At 38.8% G+C, this 21,498-nt stretch overlaps 1 protein-coding gene across 2 annotated transcripts; it reads left to right on the plus strand.

Moving 5' to 3' along the window:
- The first annotated feature begins 654 nt into the window (after positions 1–654).
- Positions 655–3,799, plus strand: LOC103469562 (L-rhamnose-binding lectin SML-like). 2 transcript variants are annotated; one of them, XM_008417313.3, is made up of 7 exons: positions 655–838; positions 1,089–1,142; positions 2,154–2,181; positions 2,320–2,388; positions 2,479–2,608; positions 2,728–2,831; positions 3,572–3,799. In XM_008417313.3, the coding sequence occupies exons 2-7, from the start codon at positions 1,089–1,091 to the stop codon at positions 3,595–3,597; spliced, it is 411 nt and encodes a 136-aa protein (XP_008415535.1). In that variant the 5' UTR covers positions 655–838; the 3' UTR covers positions 3,598–3,799. The 2 variants fall into 2 exon arrangements, with proteins under 2 accessions (XP_008415535.1, XP_017162132.1); XM_017306643.2 differs by having other exon boundaries at positions 685–838; positions 2,476–2,608.
- Positions 3,800–21,498: the final 17,699 nt, after the last annotated feature.

Genomic DNA, 21,498 nt, shown 5'->3' on the forward strand with positions numbered 1-21,498 from the left:
TCGTGTTTTTCATTGAATGTCCAGTTTAATAGAACTGCGCAATAAAGAGGTCCAATTTAAAAATGATTTTTATACTTTGTGTTCAGCTGCACATGTTCTATCATTTGAGATAAATACAGATTTTCAAAAGAACAAATGGTCTATTATTTACATTTTACGTATAATTGCAAATTATAAAAAAAAAAAAAGAACAAAAAAGACTAAGTGACTTGAAGTTAAAAGTTCCTGACTTGGGACTTGACTCGAATTTTGCCTTTCTTGACTTGAGACTTAACTCGAACTTGAGGACAAAGACTTGAGACTTGCAAAACAGTGACTTGGTCCCACCTCTGGATATTATTAGTAAGGTTTCAAATATTGAACTCATCCAAGAGTAAATTAACTGGGATTTCATAGAGCTGATTAAGACATTAATGGTTTATGATTCCTGTATAAAATCAGACGGCTGACAGAATCACGATCCATATCAAGGCCAAGAATCTTAGTTAACAGAAAATCCAACCTGGCTGCTGCAGCCAGTATCTAAAACCCAACCGGGTTTTTCCATCCCAACATTTTCAGTCTGGTGTGACCTGCTAACTGGGCTGGAGGCTATAAAGAGATGGTCAGTGATTTATCACCAGGAATGAGGAGAAATGGCTTCAGGTGTGACACACCCATCACCAACCTGAACTTCTGGTCAGAAAAACTCCACAGGCTGAATTGTTGAAGGAGTAAAGACATTTTGTTCCTCTGTCAGATCATCAGTGGAGGTTTATAAAGCCTCCATTCCCTGGTTGAAGGCACACTGCTTCCAGTGAGTCCTGCAGCTGCTGGCGCTTTGATTCTTAATCACAAGGTAAGATTTGACTTAAAACTGGAAAATGTCAACCTATAGTTGCATTTTTTGATATAGTAAGATTTAAACTTAAAAAAATGGAATAGTAAGTTTAGATCTTACTAAAAGCTTTTAGTGTTCATATTTATTAAAATGTGGCAATTTTACTTCAGCAGATTGTTGAAAATATTTCAGAAAAACTGAGTTTTTCTGAAAACTGAGATATGCAGTCATATCTCAGAGTAACTGAATGTTTCCTATTTTCATACAGATGAAATTCATCCTTTATACTTTGTTCCTTTGTGGATTCGTCCTTGAAATCAATGTGAGTGAAAACCTCCTCTTCAACTTGTGGTTTGAATATCTGTTGCTAAAAACGTCATTTAGCAACTAGAAAGTGTGCATTTCCTATGAAAATGCAAGTGTGAATGCTGGATGCTTTGGGTGAAAATGGCAAAAGCCTTTGAAGCCAACTGCTGAAGACTTGCAGAAAGGTAAGAAATAGTCCATGCAGTGTGAAAAACCTGTGCAAAAGTCAAAATTATCTAAAAAGCTAAAACTAGCTAAAATACTAAAGATAGCATGTAGGATACCACTAGCCTGCTGGGTTACAGTAATATATTCCATGCAATGTAAAGAAAAAACAAAAAAACATGTTAAACCTAAAATGTGAAAAGTACAAAAACGTTCCGCTGTTCCTTCTGATAAAAACGATGGGTGAATGAAATCCAAACCTTTTATGGTTCCTAAGATATCAGCGTTTGTTTGGAGGCATCGTTTAGCACAATGACTACAGAAAATATGCTGCATGCAGCACGAAGAAAGCGATGTCAAAAGCTCAAATTGTCCCCAGGTGTCAAACAGCACAAAAGCTGTTTGAAGTTCAACTGCCCAACTTCAAAATGGCCGCTGCCTTGTGGCCTCCATGACAGCCTTGAAACTGGATGATTGATTGCCATTAATAGGCAGGACCTAAAATATCCACTGTTTCCTCTATGGTGTGAAAAATGAATAAAAAGCTGAATATTATAAAAAGTATGAAGGTTATGAATACCAAGAGATATAGCCAGCATTAGGAGAGCAAGCTGAATAGTATAAAAGTTGAATGGTGAAAATAGCACAAAGTATGCAGGAGAAGAAGTGCAGCAAAATTTATGGAGCAATCAGAAAAGTGGAACTAAGTAGTGTGAATTATAGTTTTCTTGTCATTCCGTTATTAACCAGATTTTAATTTGATGCTTACAGCTCCAAGAAGCTTGAAGTAAAAATCCTCTGTTGTTTCCATTTGTGATTAATTTTGTTTTTTTGTTTGTTTGTTTTTGTTTTTTCTTAACAGGCAGAACGTGGTTTCCAAAGATCAAACGGTAATGTTGCAGGTTGTAGTATGAAGACAAGCTTATTGGATATAAAATTATAAAACAAATGTTGTTATAGATCAGGAATGGTTGAACTTTTAAGTGTCTTGATGGATATGAATCTGATCTGAATCTCTCGTATGACAGCTCTTGAATGGATCAATCAGAACGAATCCATTGTGGCATGTGAGGAATCAGCGGTTCAGATATTGTGTGGTAAGGTCACTGGTTTTACTGGTCGGTTCTGGAGCATTACACCATGAATACATTCAGGTTTCCAACATTTCCTCTTCCCTCTACCAGCAGGACGTTGGCCTATATCTGTGATCAGTGCTACATATGGACGCAGCGACCAGACGACGTGCTCCGATGGGATACCTGACGACCAGACTAAGAATACTGATTGTGCTACGAATGCAGATTTAGTGTTTCAGAGGTACAGAGCTTCAGTCTTTCTCAAAGGAAAGACTGAAGCTTTCCTTCAGTCTTGGATAATAAATCCAAGAAACACCAAATCACGATTTCTAGGAAACTGACTTTGATCTGAATCCACAGATGCGAAAGGGAATCGATGTGCTTTGTCTTGGCCAGTAGCTCTTTGTTCGGAGATCCCTGTGTTGGGACCTATAAGTACCTGGAAGTGAAATATGTTTGCCAATGTGAGTTTGTGGTCTAACTACCCTAAAATATTTCTAAAATTCAAGAACAAAATTGAAAAGCAATGATGTCACATTTTCTTTTTCAGGTGATTTAAATTTCCTTCCATTATCTTAAGAAAACACCATCAGTAACAGCTTTATTTACCATGTTTTTAACCTGATTAACAATCCCAGATATTCAATTGGCAAATTAATTAACTGAAATATGTTTTTGTTTTTTTACAGATTCTAAATTTATACATATTTGCAAGGTTCCATTTTTTATTTTTCATTTTCATTCATATTTAGTCTTTTATATGTATTTATTTTATTAATTAATTTGTTTATTATTGTTTTTTGATTCCTCTAATTTTGTCTTTTTTTTTCTTTTTAAATAAAAAAAGTTAGCATCACAGAATAAATGTTCAACTCTTGGAGTTTGGTTGCTATGGCGATCCTGTGGATCAGGTTTTGGCCAAACTGTAGCCTGGTTAAACTTTTCCCTCATCAGCTTCAATGTTCCAGTCCAGCTCAGTAACACAGTCAGTAGCACTAATGCTTGCAGCAACAAGGTCCTGGGTTTGAATCCTATCCTGGGTCTTTCTGCCTTTATTTAGAAACAATACATTTAATTTTTGCACCAAAGTGAGAAACCCAGCCCTGACTCTTCAGAGGCCTTGTTGCAGGTTTAGAACTAGTGATATTTTATTTTCTGATATCTGAATGCATTCTGCTGAAATTATATTGTCAATATTTTCCAGATCCACTTCCACATAATGGACCCTGAAGCGACCATCAGATCTGCTGTGCTGAGGATGAAATGCATCACAATCAGTAACATCTACAGACGTTGTGATGCACTGACGTGCAGCTTCATCTCTCCTCAGTGTCCATCAGTTTTCTTAGCATTTTATTTGTTTTTCTTCTCCAATCTTCATCCTTTTTGGCCTTTATTTCAACTTTTCCTCAATAAACCTGACTTGCATTTACATTTTGCTCAGTTTGCCTTTGTTCGCTACAAACAGCCTGATGGGGACAGAAACTTTGACAAACTCCTTCCAAACTATGAAGGGAGTTTAAAAACTGCTTCCAGTCTGAACAGGAAGGAACTGGTGGATGAAGTTGGTTGAATGTCTGTGAGAACGCTGTCCGCTGTCATCTGGATGAGTTCAAGATGGCCGCCAACCAGAAGTGACACCGTTATTATGTTTTATTGTTCATACACAAAAACTGGCAATTTTATTTTTGCCAAACTTTGCATATACTTTTACGCCACAGATCTTAATATTTAATATGGTCATGGTTGGCTGAGGTTTGTGGGGCTTATTTACAAAAATGGAAAATTGCTTCATCTGACCTCCAAACTTTAAAAAAAATCCTAAAACATCACACACTCATTCAAATGAGCTCAGATTTTAATTAACATTGTATACACTCTATATATGACCATATCTTCATACACCTCACTCTAGGTTTTTTCACAAGTTTGTACTTAACACAAATATCTGTATCTTTCTCAATCCTTTGTCAATCCTAACTAAATTGTAAGCAGTTTAGTTAGGATTGACATGTCAGCCTTAGTCATTCTGCAAAGTTTGGCAAGAGTCAAATTCACATTTATCTTGGCCAGCAACATGTCTGAACTTGAACATATTTCAGCCTTATCTAACTTTATCTATGGGGAATTCCAAGTTTAAATGAACCATATAAGCTATAATATTTATTTGACCATAGTAGGATTTGTATTTTTCATAGGAGTATTTTTCTGTGTTTTGTCTCATTTCAATTTCACACTTTTTTGCAATAAATCCTCTTCAAATTCAAAAGCGGCTTGTTCCTTGAAGGAAGTAATGCAAGAGAGTTTAGCTATTATGCAACATGAAACACGCACAAACACACGCATGCATACAGAGCTCTGTGGCATTAAGATAAATGAGGTTGAGTTTTGGTTTAATACTGATGGAAATTGAGTCACAACACACAGCACTTCGTTAATTCCAGACAATTGTGCTGAGATCAACACAAACAGTCCAGACCTGGTAGTTCCCTGTTCATGGAGACGGGCCACACAGTGTTATAACATTGGATTTGGTTAACCCCTTTTTTATTCAGTTTATGTAAAAACTGGTTTCAACTGTAAAAGCAATGGGATCATTTGAACGAATTGAACATTGTTAAGATGTGCTCTATGCAGTCTGTCAGGACCTTCACTGTTTTTGAAAACAATGACTAACTGTGAAGAGCATTTCAATACAAATGCTCTTCATATTTAAAAAGACTTATTTGAATACCAGGATCATTTTCCTCCGGTTGTACAATTATGAGCTACTCTGTGTTGATCCGTCACATAAAGTACCTGTAAAAAATTTTTACGTTTATGCACATAACAAATGAAAATGTGAAGAAAAAATATTCAAAGAGAGTTAATTTCACTGTAAAGTGTGGAAGCACAAATCACTCGTTTTATGTGGCATCATAAAAACCATCCTGTTTCCTTGCAAACTAAACTCTAATTTGGAAGGCCTCAGCATTCTGGGGCATCACAGCTATTTTACCGGCTGTTGCTACAGCAACAGGGTTTCTGTTTTTTGTTTGTTTTCTCAAAATTGGACCCTGAAAAAAGAGTTTTTCCTTGGATTCCAATTTGTACAATATTTACTGAGCTGTGCCATTCTCAGAACATACCATTCAGTTCTGTCACTTATGAATGCTGGATTATCTCCTTCCCCATCAGCAGCAGCCTCATGCCCATCCTCATCTAAAGAGCTGCTGTAATCAAATCTCTCTGTTATCAAGGAAAATGCTGAACTAAACTTGAAACCAGATTCTGTGTCATCTGGTTATTGGCACACAAACAAACATCTATGTTGTGATGTCTACAGGCACAATAATGGCCAAAAATGAACATGAACCATGAGCTTAATTTGCATACCGTTATTGGTAAAAACGGATGACGCATGTTGGAAAACAGACGATGGATGGTAATGATATGAGGTATAAATCTGATAAAATATAAACTCTCAGCAGAAATCTCAAGTAACAGCTCAGTTGCTGGGGTTCCATTTGTGTCAAAAATAAGTAAAAGCCATATGTGTAGATGTCGTTGGTCTATGTCATTGCTATGTGTCTTTGGTAGATGTCGTCATAGACATATTATTATTATTATTATTATTATTATGCCAGAATTAATAATAAATAATAAAGACTTTGTGGCATTTTGATTTAGTGATGTAATTATATTAGTTGTGTTACCCCCCCACGCCACTAGAGGCATTAGAATGCCCAAAAAGATGCGACTAAGGAGCAGATTTAGAAGTACGCCGAAAACTACAGAATGTGTTTAAAACTGTGAGCTGCGCTGAAGAAAATAAGAGAGAAAAGTTCAAAAACATACTGAGGGTGAAATTCATTCTTAAAATTAAATGAAGATATATCGCAGATTTTTAAAAAAATTTAAAACGGAAGGCAGCGGATCTATGGGAAATGGCGCCCCCTTCACTGGGCCAGGACCCCTCGACCTTGTTAGCTGCCCTGACTAATGCCTAAAGAAAATACGAGGTAGAAATCTAAACATTTTGAAAACAATTTTATTGAAACCACTGATTTTGAAAGACCAACATTTTTGTAATATCTAATGAATAATTTGATCAGACATGACCTACTTCAAGACTTTTTAATGGCGAAGAGAACAGGCAATAGCAACACGGACCAACGACATGAACCACATATGCAGCGAACGCATATGCAACACAGACATATGCAACATAGACATATGCAGCGAACACATATGCAGCGCACGCATATGCAACATAGACATATGCAACATCTACATGCAACACAGACCAACGACATCTACCAAAGACACATAGGAACAGCATAAACCAACGGCATCTACACATATGGCTTTTACTTATTTTTGACACAAATGGAACCCCATAGCCCTGCAGATGGATGTGGTGCTGGATGGTGGGAAATATAAAATATTTACATTTATTACTAGTTTAGTTTTTTGCCTCTTACATGTTTCAGATGATAAATCAATCATATCGGACGAACAGAGCTGGATTAACTGTAATAGCAGTTTTTATTTAGGATTATATTTTAAGGAGGAAAATCTATTTAAACCAACGTGGATAGTTTTTTCTTTAATTACATGAAATTAACTTTAACAGAAAAAATATATTTTTCGTATTTGTTAAAAGTGTCACCATGTTGTGACAGTTTAATATAAGGCAAATAATCTCTGAAGAGATCAAACTCCTCCCTGCTGTCGCCATCTGAAGAAATTTACAGCTCCCGCCAAAGACCAACCAATCAGAGCCAGGATTAGGATCTTAGCGTTGTCAAATATCCTCATGTACTTTCTGCTAAATGTGCTAATGGTAGAGAAACAAATTGCCGTTACAAGAAAACCGTTTATACACCATCATCGATGGCTATGCTAACTAAAATGACCTTTCTGCTATCAGGAAACGGTGTGAGCAGCACATAACATAAGCTTGATTGACAGCACTAAGACCCACCTCATGACTCTGATTGGTTGCTTCTGACTAAGTGGTGTATTCCTGCAGTTATTACTGGGAGAAGGCAGAGATACTTGATTTTTTTCACAGATTTTTGTTTATACTGTCACAACATACTTACAGTTTTAACAAATGTGAAGAAATATATATATATGCAAAAGTATCCATCAAATGTGCATATACCAAAGAGATGTTCTGTCCCTACTGCTGTTCTGCATAGGTCTGAACCCCCTCAGCCAAATCATCAACAAGACTGGCTACAGATACCGACTCAAGAATGGGGCCACAATCAGTCACCTCCTCTACATGGATGACATCAAGCTGTATGCCAAGAGCGAGCGAGACATCGACTTACTGATCCACACCACCAGGATCTACAGCACTGACATTGGGATGTCATTCGGACTAGAGAAGTGTGGCCGGATGGTTACAAAGAGAGGGAAGGTCATCCACACAAGGGGTCTCACTCCCAGAAGGAACAATAGCAGACATAGAGCACAGTTACAAGTACCTGGCAATACTACAAGCAAATGGCAACCTTAACAAGGTCACAAGGAAAGGAGCCACAGCCAAATACCTCCAACAAAAAAGGCAAGTTCTGAGAAGCCAGCTCAATGGCAAGAACAAGATCCGTGCAATAAACAGCTATGCCTTACCGGTAATCAGATACCCCGCAGGAATAATTAGATGGCCAATGGAAGAGATAAAGGCCACGGATGTTAAGACTCAGAAGCTACTAACCATGCATGGAGGATTCCACCCCAAATCCAGCACCCTGAGACTGAACACGAGCCGTAAGGAAGGAGGCAGAGGACTAGTGAGTGTGAGAGCCACTGTCCAGGATGAAACATCCAAGATCCATAAATACATCAAGGACAAAGCCTCAAAGGATGATGTGCTCAGCGAATGTCTCAGACAATGAGGAACAGAAGACAAGGTGCTGGAAGTACCATCATGGGAGGACAAGCCCCTACATGGGATGTACCACCGACAAATAACTGAAGTGGCTGATGTCAGGAAATCCTACCAATGGCTGGAGAAAGCTGGACTCAAGGACAGCACAGAGGCTCTCATCCTGGCCGCCCAGGAACAGGCCCTAAACACCAGAGCAATAGAGGCTCAGATCTACCACACCAGACAAGACCCAAGGTGTAGGTTGTGCAAGGAGGCCCCTGAGACAGTCCAGCACATAACAGCAGGGTGCAAAATGCTGGGTGGGAAAGCGTACATGGGCCGACAGGACCAAGTGGCAGCAAAGTGTACAGGAACATCTGTGCACAATATGGACTGGAAGCCCCGAGGTCAAAGTGGGGAAGACCCCCAAAGGTGGTGGAGAATGACCGAGCTAAGATCCTGTGGGACTTCCAGATTGTTTCTGAACTGTTCGTGCTTTGCTAGAGCAGCGGAAGGTTTTCAGTCTCGGCATTAGGTGACAAACTGAACACCACCAGGACGCTGTGACCAGCACGTCCTCCTCTGGCTCCTTATCAACACGTCCGTAACTTTATTAAAGAACAACAAAAAAAATCAACAGAACGTGTTCAAATTGATGACCCAACAACAATAATAATCTCAGTGATTATTGTTTCAACAAGATGCTGCGCAATTCTGTGCGTTTCGGTTCCATTACCAAAATAACTAGCAGAGCAGGAGTTTAAAATTAACTAAATAACCACCGCTGTGTTCAGGGGAGCGCTTATTAATAATAACAAAAATAAATATCAAGTCTGGGTAACGGCTCTCAGGCGTCCTCACTTTGATACAATGTTTAACGGTTGGTTCTTTCCGAAATTCCCCGCCGCCTTCGCTGATAATTATAGCAACAATTACTGAATAAACATCTAGCACTGCGCTTAAACCAGAATCTTTCCGTCTCTTAATGCTATGTCCAAATATTCAACTCAGAAAAAACTTCTCTTGATTGTTGTCTTTTTCCTCGCAAAGTGAGGTGAGACCGTTAGTGGCTAACAAATCTCAACCGCTAACGGCTCTATGATCCCGGATTTCTGAGTTGATGGTCGATCTGTTTTCTTTTTTTCTACTACTTAGTGATGTTGAATACTTATCCAGCAGCGGCAGTCAGACGATCTCTGATGAATTTTCTCTATCGATGAACAGAAGAATCGCTGCAAACACTGTAATATTCAGCTCACACAGCAGATCCGTCTTTCCTCTTCTCTTCTAGTTTTGTCTTTTTCCTTTCTGCTCCAAACTGCTTTTTTGTCAGAGCTGACTGAAAACTCCCACTATGGCCACAAGAATTTCTATCTTTGTGCTGATCGGCGAATTGCACACGTAAGTCCTTTTTTCTTGCCCGAGGAAGTCTGCTCTTTAGAAATTTTGGATACATCGTTCCCTTCTACCGGGGTCTCTCCTAGTGTAGACCCCATCACAGCAAGCAGCCGGGGCAGCTTGCTGTGATGTGCTATCTGGCTAAGTTCTCTGCCATTCTAAAAATCAGGGGGAGTGCAACAGATGTTGCACTCCCCTGAGTGCAACAGATGTTGCACTCCCCTGAGGGGAGTGCAACATCTGTTGCACTCCCCTCAGGGGGAGTGCAACACATTCGCCTCAGCCGAGGACGTCTGTTCTGCCCCAGCCGGGGCAGCTTGCTTGACAGTTGGGGAAGACTTGAAAAGGTACTCATCAAATTCGTCATACTCATTCTCGTCCTTGTAACTGCTTATGTCGAAAGTGATCCCAGGCAGTACCTTGTTAAAAAGTTTTCTCACTCCTGTCGTGATCAAATAGCCAGCTCCAAATGTCAGGGGAAAAAACATTGTGGTAAATCCGATGTGTTGCATTATAAAAATATGTCAAACATGGTGCTATTGCTAAAAGAGATACTTGGATATAATCTCCTGTTTTGAGACCCAAGCATTCATAACCTCAGATGTTCTTTGATCTATGTCATTGATGAGGTCATAGCTACAATGAGCTCACTGTAGTTCTGGGGGAATATCTTGCTTCTGATCATTGCTATGGAAACAGTCAAATCAGTTCTGCATGTCTCAAACTATTAACCCTTTGCAACTCCATCACTTAATCATTCGAGGCGCCATGACGGACTTCAGAAGGGTATATTTCAGGAGGCTAGGGATTAAAACCACGGATTTTAATGGCTGAATATTAAGTTTAGATTGACAATGTTATGTTAAAATCATTAATTTAAGTAGGGTTTTTCATCATTCTATCGGGTTTAAAATTTTGAATTATACTTGACTAAAAATATCTTCAAAAAAAAATTTAATGTAACTGACAAACATTTGCTGCTGCTGCTGTTGTAAATTGTGACAAGAAATTTTGCCTGCTTGGAAAAGAGCTACAAATAAATAATTTTAGTTTAATAATTTTACACGTTAGCATAAAAATAGAATAAAGGATGATCGCAAAGAAATGATGCTGCCGCTCCATACTTGATGGGTTGTAAACAACCCACTCGAACACATTTGTTCTGTACGGTGCGGAAACGTAAACAATAGACAGAACGTAATGTCTTCCAGCTTTTTTTGTGTAACTGAGCTCGACACCAACAGCAGCACAGCGTCAGCAGCCCATATTGCTGATAGCCGGGAAGGAGATAAATGAGTCAATTTCTATGCTTTCCTGTAAACTGGTTATGAGTCTGTTGGTTTTTCACTTTTCTTGTATTTTAACTATTAAACCAACTGAGTAAAGCTGTGACAAAATATATATTTTAATCCTATGCAACAATAAAAATAAACTAGATTGAGGTATATCACTGCAAAAAGTCCCCTTTCAAAAACAAGAAAAAAAAGTACAAAAATAGGGTATAATTTTCTTAAAATAAGAAAAATTATCTGCCAACAGAACAAAGAAAATTTATCTTGTCAAGATTTTCCAAAACAAGAAAAATATCTAACCAAGATAAACCTACAAATATCTTAAAATTAGTGTATTTGTACAGCCAATTTTACTAATACAAATAGAATATATGAGATTTATTTTCTTAATGCGTAGAACATTTTTCTTAAAATAAGAAAATTTTACGCTATTTCAAGAAATTCAGTGTCAAGTAACATTTTCTTTACTTGAGATAATTTTTCTTAAAATAAGATAATATATCTTACTCGTATAAGTAAAATTGGCTTGTTTTAAGTAAAAATACACTAATTTTAAGATATTGTAGGTTTATCTTGGTTAGATATTTTTTCTTGTTTTAGAAAATCTTGACAAGATAAATTGTTTTGTTCTGTTGTCGTATAATGTTTCTTATTTTAAGGAAATTATACCCTATTTTTGTACTTTTTTTTCTTGTTTTTGAAAGGGGACTTTTTGCAGTGCAGACAGACAAGATGGTAATGGCGAACCAACCGGACATTGTGGTGGTGGATAAAGAACAGAGGAAAGCCGTTGTGGTGGATGTAGCAATACCAAGTGATTACAATATCAGGAAAAAGGAGCATGAGAAATTGGAGAAATACCAGGGCCTCAGGGAGGAACTGGAAAAGACCTGGAAGGTGAAGACCACAGTGGTGCCGTTAAGTGCCTTGTTTACCACAGAGGAGAAACTGAATAAGCTGAAATCTGTGGAAGCCACAGGAAACCATTTTCGCTCTCCAATATTTCTTACCAATATTTTTAAGGTCTCATAATGTCACAGAGAAGTGACAGTCAGGTTGTGATTTGTACAGCTGTTAGTGGCCCCCGTGGATGTTCTACATCTGTCATCTTATCACGCTGTTGATATGATAGCAGCTTCTTTACCTGATATTATTCACTCAGAGCATCATGCTACTTTTGCTTTAGGCTCTTTCCCTCTTTTTAAAAATTAGACCTCACTACCCCCCCACCACATGGTGAGTTCACAGTTAGCTCACAGTAACACATCATCCTGCTGTCTTTGCTAACAGTGGCTCAGCTCTGAGAAACACTGAATATATTTACATAGTGATTTTAATGCACACTTTCCAGATATTATTTTTCGCTCTGGACTCTGGAGGCATAAGCTGCAATGTAACATGTGACCTTTGAAGAAATTAGATCTTTACCACAGCGAGGTGTTTTTGTATATGCCAGCTGAAATTGAGAGTTGCATGTAATGTAAATTCCAACATCTATTTGTTTATTCCATTGTTCCCTGTTTTTGCTTAAGCCAACATATCTGGTGGACTCCCCAGGAGTCTATTTAACAAAAACAACCAAAAGAAAATATATTTATTGCTTAATTTGTTTTCCTCAGAATAAATCATAGGTTTGAACCATGGCATGATGTGTACATCCCAGAAAACCAAATATTAATATAAAAGTCTGAAATGCATTTCTTAAAGGTAGACCCAGATACCAGACGAGGTTCCATTTTAATGTTCATTTATTGTTGTAAGTATAATAAAAAAAACAACAACACCCTTACAGATTTCTTCTGTTTTTATGTCTTCATGTCAAATGTGTCAAATCATTAAACAAACATTGACATACATCAATGATGCTGAGAATGGAAACATTCTTCACTGAAATCATTCAGCAGATGGACAAACCCTCCTGTGTCTGTGGCACCTGAACTCCACTCTGACATGGCCTGCAAAGAACTTGCCAACTTCTTAACAGAGAATAAAAAATAGAGGGTTAATCTGCACATCACCATGATGGGACAAAGGTGGTGACTGTGGTAGGAGTTCACCACACAATTGGCCTGCCTCTGCCGTCGTGTCCTTGGGCAAGACACTCCATCTGCCTACCCTGCCAGTGGTGCCGGTGCATGGCATCTTCGCTTCTGTCAGATTGCCCCAGGGCAGCTGTGGCTACTATCCAGCAGCTTGCCACCATCAGCATGTGAGTGTGTGTGTGAATGGGTGAATGACTAACCCTTGCTGATCGAACACTCCCATGCCATTGTTGAGTGAGCATTTGAGTTTTGGGTAGCATAATGGGAAATGGCCTAAACTTCAGCATGCATAAAAACAGGAATTACTCAACAAAAGCTACATGCAACACAACAAACTTAAATAAATCCAAAGTAAAAACAAAGCATGCAAGTAACAAAATGCCATATTCCCACAAAATCAGCAAATTGATTGAAAAAGCTCCTTCAAAAGTTTTAGACTTTCTAAGCAATGACCAACTATGACGGCTTTCAGTCCAGTTTCCATGCTCACCACAGCAGTGAGCCTTCTGATGGTTCATTTCCTCACTCCAAATTCTGTAATATGCCTTTAAAGACAATTTGCAACTTCCATTAAAGAACTGTATTTTTATGATTTTCAAGGCATCCTTATGGTCGCTGCTATCTTCGCATGATAATCAGGCTGTGATAAATCAATGGTAGTATACATGCTTTGGATTGGTTGCTCAGGTCTTTTCTCTTTAGGTTATTTTGTATGTAGGTTCTGTTTCTGCATGACCCCTTTGTTCATTCCATGTTTATGGAATGGAAACAGAGACTCCTGCAATGTCACAGCAACATGCAAAACTTCTACTACTATCATCACTGCTTATCAAGACGTTTTATTTGTAAGCATCAACAATCTATCAGCGGTGCCTTTAAAGCGCCTCTCTCAGGATACAGACAAAGTCAAAGTGGGAATTGGTGTAAACCCAAGACAAGTAGCTTGGCTGCTGGCAGGGAAGTGGAGCAGCGTTGTGTTTAAGGTTACCGCTTCATGTGGGAAACCAGGCTCCCATGTGGACACATGATATATGAAATAGAAGGGGAGGGCACTGTCTGCTCAACACGCAAAGATTAATGACCAATGCACTACATAAACCCAAATACTTTATCTCCAGCATAGCAACGGGAAGCTTAAATGCGGCTGCTGCTATTCTTTCCAGGACGCAGCGGGCCTGGTATCTGCGTTGTCTGTTATATTCAGAAAGGAGCGCCGCTTTAAGTATTCTCCTTCTGAACTGTTCACTATTTGTCCAATCATTTAGAAACTGGAGTGCTAACCGTTTTCACATTTCTGTTTTTTTTTTTTATTTGAAAACTTGCCAGATATACAATAAGAGCAGTGTCGTGTTTTTGTGCTCAGCGTTTTCAAGGCTGCGCAGGCGAAGGAAAGGGCAGGATAACATCAATTTCACTCAATTTTCCCGAGGACCTTGAAAAGTGGGCCTTGCTTTGTGTTGCATTTCTCTGTAAAATACTGATGAACAGCTTTCAATTTCGCCAACACGAGGCAGAGTTCTCTGAAACCGCCTCAGGACTGTGTTGTGGCTGTGCAGGACATTGAGTTTGACAACACAGTTAGTCAGATTTTGCAGAGTTTTGTTGCTCTTCCTGCAGCTGAGGTGGTGTTGGAACAGTAACACAATCATAACACTGGTAGTTATGCCATCAACTACATGGTTAATTAGGTGGTATTTGTTGTCAGGTTTCCGATCCACATGTAGAATGACACTCAAGACTCATGGTGGTAAAATGCAAAAGGTTTTAACAATATTTACAGAAATAGATGTTCTGTTTCCTGTATCAGGTTCTGGAGGAGGAGAGTTATTTTCTAAACTGTGGTGAGAATCTGGTGGTTCATGTGTCATGAGGTGGACCAAATGATGGTGTTTTTCTAATTAAAGTCATGCAGCATGATTGCTACACAAGTGTGTTATTTACTTTGTGATCATTTTGCTAAGCTTTGGCAAAATAAATGATCTTACCCGTGGTTTTACCAGGGACTGCGTTGCTCTGTGTGTTGTGTGTGTGCATTTGTGTTTCCCCACAATAATTTAAAGCAGAAATCGTTTTTAGTGGAGTGCAGAAAAACAGCATGTTACCAGATCTACCGTGTTCACCAGATCTGTGAACGTTGAAAACGTTCACAAACGAGATGAAGGTAAAGATAAAGAGATGAAACCACTTTCATCTCTTTAATCAGTCCCATTGTGTCAAAGGAGGAGAAAAATGGATACATTTGTCAGACATAACAGGTTTACAGTGGCACAGCTGCTAAGCATAAAAGAAAATACAACGATTGTTCCTTGTTTTGGTCACCATGTTAAAACCTCAAAGGCACAAAGAAAAATCTTTACACTTCACAACTGTGCAGTTACCTATGACACATATTCTGTCTGTTAACACAAAGCATGTTTGTCTTCCATTCAGTACATCTGAGATACAGGAACTTGTTTCTCAGACCTGTTTCTCTGGTATAAATCCACACACTAGTATGTCCTTATTTCTACACTTCGCATTGACTTCCATTCATTCTTCATTGAAGTCTACAGCCTATCTCTGACCTTTACTCTAACGTAACCTCAGAACTCACACAGCAGCGCTCTGTTTACTGAAGTGATAGCAGATGTATTTATTTCAATCAATCAATCACTTTATTTTGGTAAATTATCCACATTAAACACAGGAAACAAAAAAACAATAAAGTTTATTTAAAAGTTTATTCAACAATGTGACAAACTCAAAACAAATAAAGAAAACTAATGAAAAGAAAACACAGATAATAGCAATGGCCTTTTGTGGAGCCTTGAGTGAGACACCTGTAGAGAAGTTTGATTGGATATCAAACTTCTCTACAGGAAGTAGTAGGATTGTGATGTGATGCGCTTCTCTGACAGACTTCTTTCATAAGTATAAATCTGAGTCATCCTTTACACGTAAATTTACTGTCTGGTTTCTTCTGGTGCAAAATTATCACGTATGTCTCACTTCAATCACCTAACAGATGGATAAAATGTGACATGACTGTTCAGACTGCACAGTGAAAACAATCTGATATGTAGCCGAATTAGTTTGGAGAGAGAGACAGAGACTGCACCGGCAGCGTGTCGGTTGGTCTGTGTTACCCAGAAAACAGTTGGGCACAATATCACAACACCAACACCGTGAGTGAAACAATGACTGGGGCAGTCTACTATATAAAGTACTGGGGGACCACTTCTTTATTATTACACATCCACATTTGTAGAGTACGGAACAAATCGCGTCCCGTATCGGTTCAATACGGAACGGGTGGCAACCCCAACTGTAGCGTCTATTCTATGCGCCTTATATATGAAAAAAAGTTTTAAAATAGGCCATTCTTTGAAGGTGCGCCTTATAATCCGGTGCGCCTTATAGTGCGTAAAATACGGTAGTTGTCTGAAGATGGTTGGAACTGACTTTGTTTGGACAGGACCAAAACTCTGGGAACAACTGATCTGTAATAAATACACAAAATGTTATTTAGTTAAGGAAAAATATTAACTACTCATGTATGTCATCACAACAAAGCCTTTTATATAAAAAAAATATTTAACTCTTCTTTTTTGTCTAATGAAAGGCGTTAAGTGAATCTGAGATATTTTTATTTTATAAAGGAAACATTTTGTGTCCAGTCACCTACAATGTGATATCATTTTGACGGCTTTGTTTGTTGGACTTTTAAATATGTAACAACAACCCTCTGTTTCAAATTATACAAAATTATCCTTATTCACTGAGAATCAACATCACTATGCCGTAATGTTTAGGAATACAGTCTCTTAACCCAGCTGCTGTACTCAACAGTTTCTTCCAGTCTCCAGGAGGAACTTGTAATTCCACATATAGCTGATGCTAATGTAATTCTGTGGCAGCCTTGGCTTCACAGGAAACGAGCTGCGGTTCAGCATAATCAAATTTATTCCCCATAACCCCAGAGCAGATCTGTGAACGTTGATAACCCCAATAAGCTCTGATGCATGGGTCTGTCTCATAATGTGGGACGCATCAGTTTATCTCTTTGCCTCTTAATGTGGGGCTGCAAGACTTACACCCAACAACCACAGCTTACTCTCTGCAGGCCCGGGGGAGGAATCCAATATTGACTTTGGGGTATTATAAAAGACTAAATTAAGTCAAAGCGGGGATGTGACACTGCGTAAAAACTACCTGATGGCACTAAGCTTATTCGAAGCCATAACAGATCAATTGTGTGCCGCTCAGATACACAAATGCTTATAATTCTTCAGACTGATTCCCGACTTCAGATCTTGGTTTTTACTGGTAGCCTCACAGAGAAGTTCCTGTGTATTACCTTAAAGCAACCTGGCTTAAAGGCCATAATTCCTTAATATTGTTGAAAACGTCTTAGTTCCTCTGACAGATTATTTAACTTTTAACATGGGAAAAATATCTTGTTCTAAGTAAAATAATCTGCCAGTGTAACCAGTACTTTTTCATCAATATTAATGAATTGTTTACTTAAAACTATACACCGGTCACTTTTTTCACTATTGGTACAATACAGATATCTGAGGTTTAATATCGGCCAATACAAAAAACAGCTGAACTGACTTAATGCTTTTTCTGTTTTAAACAAAGACATAAATGTACTGAATTATAAATGTATTTAATAACTCTGCACCAGTACAGAACACATAAATACAACAACAGCTTTACATTGTCGCCAATACCAGAACTAGATTTTTTTAATATCAGATATTAATATTAGATCGGTGCATCTCTACTTAACACTAACTCCTAATATCTTGCTGAAAAGTTATTTGTGAGTTAGCTTTGCCTTATTTATTTCAAGTTTGCCAAGACATTATTCACTAGAAACTAGACCAAAAATACTTGGTAAGATATATATATATTTTTTTGCAGTACTATGCCAGGAAGTGGGAGGTGAAAGTTGGCGTAGCGAAAGTTGAAATCCAGTTAGAGCTGAAGTGAGGGGAGAGCAACATCTGTGTTTCCCTTTTTTCTGTAGAGCTGCTGGGCATTTCTACCCTGGAGGATGAGCCACAGCTGCTCCGGATAGGTGTCCTGCCATCTGATGACCAAAGCTCATCCAAGTGGAGCAAGAGAGAGTCCTGTGTGATTGACAAAACCTTTAGCCAAGGTTATCCGGCGTGTGTGGGCATGGAAGGTTATGTGTGAGCAGTGCCCAGTGAATAATCACCCCTCTGGTTTCTCATTCTGCTCGGGACGGGGTGGGCGGAGGTAATCTCCATGCCTGTGTTGAGGCTAACCATTACAGACACTTTGTGTTGTTGGAAATCACCTTGGGAGCTTTCGACACATGAAAAATCATGCTGCTTGAACCCAGTCAGTGTTTGATGGATGGCAACATGTGGAAGGAAGCCAAGCCCCTCCTCCTAGATTTACATGGCATGTCAGCCACAAGGAGTGTGAGATTCCAACAGAAACATTTAAGATTAAAAATCTTGGGCAGTAGCCTGTATTATTATTATTATTATTATTATTATTATTATTATTTGTTTGAAAGTACTGCAGATATTTAAGATAGCAGAAATCACATCCAGGGGGATTTTCAGTAGTTTATTGTGCTACTGGACATAAATGGTGGGTGTTCCCACCATGAGCTTCAGGAGCTTCAAAATTTAGATTCATTGGTCCAGAGAAGCAGACAAGATAAATTCTTTTATACATTTCCTTCTGAAAATCAGCATAAGATTGCATTCATATGTTATGGTTTTCATATGTGTTTTGGGCCATTCAGTCAATTCCTTCTCACAATAAAATTTGAAAAGATTTTATTGTGGAATCTTTTTCTAATCGTTCATTAAAAATACACTCGATGCCATTCTCCTTGTTTTGGAAATAGAAAACCTTTAATTGAACTCTGTTAATCACTCAATGCAAACAATAAGAAATCTTACTTTTGAGTTCAGCTGTATATTCTGACTGTAAACAACAACACACACACAAAAAAGTTAGAGGTGCAATTTGTTTTAAAAGGACTGCATCTCATAAATTCTGGATTGTTGCTTTTAAACAGCATCTATAGTGTTTGCCTAGCTGCATATTACGAGACAAAAAAAGCTTTTGATCTTGTAAGTTCAACTAGAAAAAGTTCGAACAATAGCATCCACACCCACTCTCTTACTGTTTAGTCTCACACAGAAAAGTGCGTCACCTCTAATTATTCCTGCTTGGCAGGGAGCCAGACCGACGAGTACCGCTGCCCAGGCAAAAGAGAAAAAATCAATAGCCTAATCAGCTGTGTTTGGGAGCCATCTATGTAGGACTGTTGTAAACTCAGTTAATGTTTTATGCATGTTTTCTACCTATCTTAGATTATTTTCTTCTTTTTTAGCTAAACTTAGAAAAACTCTACTGTGATCCCGTTGGTGCAAATTATTTGCAGAAAATTCACATAGTTGAGGATTTTTTTTGTCATAGAGCAAATATAAAATCTTCAAAAGAAAATGCAGCTTGGGAAACTAAAATATTTAGACACAATGCTACCTGACACACCATTGGCTGATGTTTTCAAAGCAGCCAATGCAAACCTGCCAATCGTTTTCCTTTCTGTACCTCCAACAACTAAAATAAGGACGACTGTGGATGTTTGCTTTGCCAACATGGTTTCCACTGTGCATTTTTACACATATGTATATTTTGTATTTTGACTGTTAAAATAGTCAGATATAAACATTTCTTTTTGGGGGGGATTTCAGCTTTTCACCAGTGTTCATGTGCTCCCTAACGCTGTGAATACCAGCGGCTGGAATCCTACTTAAAGACACCTACAGGACTGGCGTGTCAACAGCAGAGTAGCAGGATTGAGAAAACTGCTTATTGGACCACAAGCTGTTCTGTGGTTCTCCAGAATTCACACATGGCCAGTCCACCCCATGGTAGAAATGAAACTTATTGTAGAACATTCACATAAATATTAGAGGGGTGTATGTCTGCTTCAGCAGGTATGTTCAATTTTTAAAACTAATTCAGATTTATGGGGGATGGGGGGCTGTGTGGTGTAGAGGTCCCATACGTAGACATAGAACATATCAAGTAATTTTGGTTTAACAAGTCAGCAACCACTAACTTGCTGAAAAGTTATTTGTAAGTTAGTCTTGTCTTATTTCAAGTGTACTTGTAATGTACAAGCAAAATCAGCCAGAACCCAAAACGCAGCCAAGACAAGTGTTCAGTAGACAAAAGTTTATTACAAAATAAGGTTGAAGAAGGGGCTCCACAGGGTGTGGTCACACTGGTGAGTCAGGAATGGGGGAACCACAGGGGTTGGGAAGCCAGCTGGGGGAGGGTAGGGGAGGGTGAATGGGCTGTGGGGGTGTGGGGACAACCAGATGACAGGGACAAAATCCACAAACCAGAGACTAAGTTGTTGAACAATCCAGGGTCATGCACGGGAGCTTCTCAGGTAATGCAAATCCAATAGACAGAAAACTGGAGGCAGGGTCAGAGGCAGGCAGGGTTCAGCAACAGGAGGTCAAAAATCTTCTCACAGCAGAGGGCAAAGGCCAAAATCTGTGGTCAAAAAACAGACAGGATCAGAAAACCAGGACTCATTTGAACATGGAACAGGGCTTGAAAGCTGTGACTGTGGCAACAGACGATCTCGCACTGAGCTGGTGACGAGCAGCTGTTTAAATAGGGAGCAGCACAGAGCAGGTGAGGGTAATGAGTAATCAGCACAGTCAGGGTAGAGCTGAAGGGCTGAAATCATGACAGTACTAAGATATTTGCACTAGAAAATAAATAAAACATATTAGTAAGACTTTGCTTTTTTGCAGTGTAGTCCTCAACACACCCGTCCCGGGTTCAATTCCTGACCCCGTCACCTTTGCTGGATGTCTTTCCTGCCCCTTTCCTATCTGGTAACAAAAGGCCTCTAGCTTCCAAATAAGAAGCAAATCTGATTCATGCACACATTTTCTAATTCTAGAATTTATTAAAGTTGGAATATATCAAAAGTATCACATTTAAATGACTGCTTGTAAACTTCAGAGATGAAATGCGTCATACCCTTTATTTGTTGCAGAAAGTGTTGCTCAAAGATCTTTCGTGCCATTTACCAGCAAACATGAGTTGCTGTAGATTCCCACTATCAAAACGACTTCCTAATCAATAATTCACTGACATTGAAGCCCCCACTGCTTTCCTGCTCAAATGAGATAATCAATTTTCCATCCATCCATGTTTTAGAAGGCTAAACTTTTCAGTGCTGTCAACTAGGTGTGTGTTTAAGAGTGCACTCTACACCGCTCCTACAGAGGCTGCAGAGGGTTTGGAAACCAGGAGGGAGCAGTTGTTAGAAAGGTCAGGTATCAGCTACTCTGACCACAGCAAATGTCAGCAAGACAATCTGATAATTCTGACCCCAGGGTTGAGGGGAAAAAATCAAAAGGCTGTAGGCAGGATTGTAAAAAAAAAAAAAAAAGCTAGCAGAAAATGTCAAACAAATATGCCAGGATGAAGTGATGTGTCTGTCAGAGCTCAGTATTCTACAAAGGCTCAAGTCCCA

The sequence above is a fragment of the Poecilia reticulata genome, chromosome 9 (assembly GCF_904066995.2).
Source record: "Poecilia reticulata chromosome 9, P_reticulata-male-v2, whole genome shotgun sequence".
NCBI classification, from domain to species: domain Eukaryota; kingdom Metazoa; phylum Chordata; class Actinopteri; order Cyprinodontiformes; family Poeciliidae; genus Poecilia; species Poecilia reticulata.

Excerpts from the sequence above, each read along its gene's own strand:
- LOC103469562 (XM_017306643.2), top strand. The coding sequence starts at position 1,089 with ATGAAATTCATCCTTTATACTTTGTTCCTTTGTGGATTCGTCCTTGAA. Across the intron at positions 1,143-2,153 it reads GATTCGTCCTTGAAATCAAT|GCAGAACGTGGTTTCCAAAG; the intron begins GTGAGTGAAAAC and ends TTTTCTTAACAG. Across the intron at positions 2,609-2,727 it reads GCAGATTTAGTGTTTCAGAG|ATGCGAAAGGGAATCGATGT; the intron begins GTACAGAGCTTC and ends CTGAATCCACAG.